The sequence below is a fragment of the Peromyscus maniculatus genome, chromosome 20 (assembly GCF_049852395.1).
Source record: "Peromyscus maniculatus bairdii isolate BWxNUB_F1_BW_parent chromosome 20, HU_Pman_BW_mat_3.1, whole genome shotgun sequence".
In the NCBI taxonomy this organism is placed as follows: Eukaryota; Metazoa; Chordata; class Mammalia; order Rodentia; family Cricetidae; genus Peromyscus; species Peromyscus maniculatus.
The window spans coordinates 8,225,884-8,230,936 of record NC_134871.1 but is presented as its reverse complement, the minus strand read 5'-3'; the positions used below and the strand labels follow the sequence as shown (position 1 = coordinate 8,230,936).

The 5,053-nt window shown below is 40.4% G+C and overlaps 1 protein-coding gene across 2 annotated transcripts in view; it reads left to right on the top strand.

Annotated features, from left to right (window-relative positions):
• Mtbp (MDM2 binding protein) overlaps nucleotides 1-5,053 on the top strand; it is a 73,615-nt gene that overhangs the window by 371 nt on the left and 68,191 nt on the right. The window contains exon 2 of one of the 2 annotated variants that reach the window (XM_006982383.4): nucleotides 759-839. In XM_006982383.4, the coding sequence (XP_006982445.2) occupies nucleotides 759-839 (81 nt within the window). Of the gene's footprint in view, nucleotides 1-758; nucleotides 840-5,053 lie in introns of those variants that run through there. The other variant, XM_076555762.1, reaches the window with a different exon arrangement.

Below are 5,053 nucleotides of genomic sequence, written 5' to 3'. Positions count from 1 at the left end.
GTAAGCGCTGGGCTGAGAAGAGGCGGGAAAGACCGGCGGGGAGGCGAAGGGATTTGAGTTTATGTTGAGGTCCCAGGGGGAGGAGCCTAGGTCAACTGGTCCCAGGGAGATGCAACTCTCAGAAGAAGTTTTAATAAGAACCGAACAGTATTATATTAATGGAGAATATATAAAATTGTGGGTATTGGATCTCAGTATGCCAAGGGCTTAGCACATTGAATGTTTAGCTGGTTGAATCCTCTGGTAGCATAGTAATCGAATTCTGCTTGCTCGAAAGGTAAGCCTTTAGAAAGGACATATGCCTCAGTGTTCCACCTTGAAGAAAATACAGAAAGAAACGATGGAGTTTGCAGATCTCGGGCTACATTCTATGGAGGAGACACGTCACACTTTTTTTTTTTTAAAGAAGTGACAAATTTTAAGCGATTTTAGCTGCTTTTGATTGTATTTCCTCTTTGATGTCTCTGTCTAGTCTCTATATTGCATTTTCCATGTTTTGATCAAGCAGACATTTTGAGGAAATGTATATGGTTCTTTTGGAAGGAAGTTTTGATTTCTTGTTACCGACTAGTATGTACGAATCAGGGGCCTTGACTATTTTCTCTGCTTGCTCAAATTTATCAGCGCTTGAGTAGAATCTTGATCCCCAGGTATTCTGGGCTTCAGATTCTCTAATAGTGAAATTGAAGCAGACCTAGATTATGTTAACTCTTGAGCTCTCTGAGTTAGGTGACCGAGTTAGGCCTTTGCTTTTACAGACTTGACAACATCCAGTATTTATCACCTCTTGAAGAGAAGCATCAGCGATTCAATCCATCCAGATGATAGCACATTTCCTGGTAAGTATTACCATATAACAAAAGCCTCCTGCCACCCCTAGTCTGGCACAGCATTTTATTGGAAATCAATTAGTTTGACAACTTAGGAATATAAGAAATACTTGTTGACTTTGAATAAGTCACAGAGATATGGAGATATCTTAAGGAAATACTCAGCTACATTACCATTCCTTTCTGGTATTTGGATGTTGTAAGTTGTTATAAAAGTTACTCTGGACTCCTACCTTGAGTTTTGTTTCTTTCATGATTCCTTCATCCCCCATCTTTAGGTATATATAGCATAGGGTAATGTGGCATTGTGAAGAGGTTCTTGCCTTGAGTAAAGACACATTATTAAAGCTCCCATGCTGACTTTACCACTTATTTGTGAGTTTTTTCCCCCCTGTCTATTCTTACTAATTCTCTTAAAGACAAAAAACGACTTTGTACTTACCAGAGACAGTGCTCTTCTCCATTGCTTTGACTTTTTTAGATGATTTCACTTGTTTTTTGATAAGAAATTTTTCCTCCCTTTAGCTCTATTGGTATTTTACAAACACATCTATTTGCTTTGATAACTTTCTTTTCTTTTGCTTCTTCTCCATCTGATAATGTTCCTTAAAAGCTCAGAAAATGAAAATATGAAAAAATCCTAAAGGCTGAAGGAAATGTCTGTAGATGTGAGGAAGAATGTCCTCATTTTGATAGCTGTAGCTCTCATGAGTCTGTGATAATCTGCTCTTTTCTAGTTAGAGACCCTCCAGTCTCTTGGGGGCAGCTTTCACCACTGAGGAATGATTACTAGTATGTCTGCCCTAGCCTGTTGTCCAAATTCTAATGGTACTAATTTCTTAAGCTGGTAGTGCTACTATTGAAGCAGCAAAGATTTCCCCCATTCATGCTTTTAAATGTATATGTAAAAGAGATCTTGGGAGCATCCTAGAGGTTCTCAGGAATATATTACCGAGCTTGTATGGGCAGAGTGTCTTAGAAGACTCTCCTTGTGCATACTAATGCTGAACTCTTCAAGCTGAAGTCATGTAAGATCACCCTAATACAATAACCAATTAGATATTACAGTTGTTCCATGACCTGTAACATTCTATCAAAGCTAGTAAAACTCTTCTTGTTGGGGGCCATTGAGATGTCTCAGGGGGTAGAATTGCTTGCTAATATGGCTGATGACCTGAGTTCACTCCCCAGGACCCAGGAAGGAGAGAACCAACTGCAAATTGTCTTCTGATCTCCACAATGAGCTGTGACACACGTGTCCACACACACACACACACACACACACTAACACACACACACACAAAATGTAATTTTAAAAAATTTAAAGCACTGATTGGTTTTACGTATTCAAGAAAGTAAATAGTAAAGGTAATATGTGTGCTGAGAGTTAAAAAATGAGACACACTGCAATTAAAGCATTTTATTTCTTTGTAAAAACTGCATTGCAAACAGCCAGTCAGCACTTTCCACTGGTCATCATAGAACTTACACAGCATCTTTTCAGGGCTCTGGTGACTTACACTGTAGTATCAGCTGTCAGTATTGTGAGATATTCCTCCATTCCTTTAAAGTGAAAGATTTTGCTGCCATTATTTTCCTTGGGACAGATGACAGACGACCTTGTCCTTTTTATCATGTTTGTCACAGTAACTAATCTAGAACTTTTTTTTTTTTTGGTTTTTTTTTTTTTTTTGGTTTTTTCGAGACAGGGTTTCTCTGTGTAGCTTTGCGCCTTTCCTGGAGCTCACTTGGTAGCCCAGGCTGGCCTCGAACTCACAAAGATCCGCCTGCCTCTGCCTCCCGAGTGCTGGGATTAAAGGCGTGCGCCACCACGCCCGGCTTTTTTTTGGTTTTTTGAGACAGGGTTTCTCTGTGTGGCTCTGGTTGTCCTGGAACTCACTCTGTAGACCAGGCTGGCCTTGAACTCCCAGAGATCCACCTGCCTCCCTGAGTGCTGGGATTAAAGGCGTGTGCCACCACCGCCCTGATAGAACTCTATTTACATAGATTGGAATAGCACTTTCAGCACTAACAATTTGGATTTTTTGTGTTCTTCTTTCTCACTACTTACCTTTTCTAGTTAACCATTGAAAAATACTACATGAATTTCCATCAGGAGACTGGGAGGAAACAAAATTTAGATCCTTTGTTGTTGAATGGTAGATGTTCAGTGATCAGTTGGCAAACTGTGAAAGTAGTGTAACATGATCAGTCACTGGCATGGCACACATCTTTTGTTTGGTAATGGTTTGTGTACTGAAAAGCTAGGTTTGTATAGTTATGCAGACATCTTTGTAAGCAGTATCAGTGCATTTGCACTTTTTCCTAATTGTAGCCAGCAGCCATTAAAGGTTTTATTTCAGGGAAGATGAGATCATCTTCTTCTTCTTCTTCTTCTTCTTCTTCTTCTTCTTCTTCTTCTTCTTCTTCTTCTTCTTCTTCTTCTTCTTCTCCTCCTCCTCCTCCTCCTCCTCCTCCTCCTCCTCCTCCTCCTCCTCCTCCTTCTCTTCCTCCTGCTCCTCCCCCTCCTCCTCCCACTTCTTCCTTCTTTTCTTTCTTTCTTTTAAATAGGTATGGGTATGGAGTATGCATGTGTATATGTTTGTTCTCATGTGATCTAGGGATCTCTTCTCTACCTCTCAAGTGTTGGGATTATAGGTGTGTGCCTCACCTGCCTGCCTGGCTTTTATGTGGGGTCTGGGGATCTGAGCTGCAGTCTTCACAGTTGCATGGCATGTACTTTAAGTCACCTCCCCAACGTCCAGATCTGCTTTTGAGGTACTCTAGTTGTAGTGGACACATTTGAGAAAGTCAGAGCTATTGGAGTTATTGCAGAAGATCAGCTGATGGGTGAGGGGAGGTAGGTGGCTTTTAAGAAGTGGATAGTTCTGAAGGGAATTAGAGGGAGAATACCTGACTTAATGTTGACTTGGCTTAGTTTATTAGAAAGGAGTCATAAATGACATTAGAAATCTGACTGGGATAAATGTGATGGTGACATTTACTAACATGGAAGCATATTCATAAGCATGATGCCTTGTTTAGAACATGTGGATAGTTGACTAGTAAGATATTGAAGTAAAATATTGTGTTAAAGTTGAACAGAGATGTCTGTATCTCAAACCACAGGAAAGTAGTGCTTGAGATGTGGTTATCAAATCATCTGTGTATAGATGGAAGCCATGGGAAAAATGAGGTTGTTTATAGATGATGGAAAGACAAAGGAACTCGAATCCCAGGATTCAAAGAACACCAATTTTAAGAGACCGTGAAGGAGGAGCGGAAGAACAGATTTAGGGAAAAGTAGTCATATGATGAGTCACCTTTGAGTCTTCTCTCTCTCTTATATGCTGAGAAATTAAATAGCAACAAAACTGAAAATTAATACTTTAATAAGGAGTCAGCTATTGGTGACTTTGAATACAATTTCAGTGGCATTTTGGAAACAAAAAAGCCCAGTGAAATGCCTTTGAAGAGCATGGCGAAGCTGATGAGGAAGAGGTGGTCACAGACAGGCAGCATTTTTGTGGAGTTAATGAAAACCGTGAAGAAAGGGATGCAGCAGTTGCTGAACACGTGAAGCTGGGACTCCATCAGGAAATACCACTGGGAGAAAAATGTTTGTGGTTTTCAGTGGTGAGGGGCTGGTTTGGAGCGCCTAGGCTGGGATCATGTTGAGGGATAACCTTGTGTTGGAACGTAGTGCCTCTTGCATTTTGGCAGGAAGGAATGAAGAAAAACCTAGCAGGAAGGCAAGTAGAGTGGTCTGTCTCCTGTAAGGACTTAATACTCAATGGCTTCTAGTAAGGAAAAAAAGGATTCTGTTGAGCTCTTTGGAAGAAAGTTGCAATTGACAGTTAGCACTTTACCTCACTCTCACAAGTTAAGTGCATGCTTCATGTTTTCCCTCCCAGCCTTGACTCGGGTTTCTCTACAAAGCTCTCAATTCTCTCTGGCTTCTTGGAGACGTGTTCCAGAGTGACCTCTGAGTTGTTGTTGTTGTTCATTATTATTATTATTATTATTATTATTATTATTATTGCATTTTCCAAGTAGAATACCTTCTTGTGGCCAGGTAGAACCAAGCCTGCATGGTCTTTGGAGAGGGAACTTTCTTGGTAGCCTATCTAGTTTTGTATGACCAACCCAGAGGGAATTGTTCTTCCTCAGTAGCCTATCTGATTTTGTATGACCAAGCCATAATTGAGTAGCTGTATTAATGA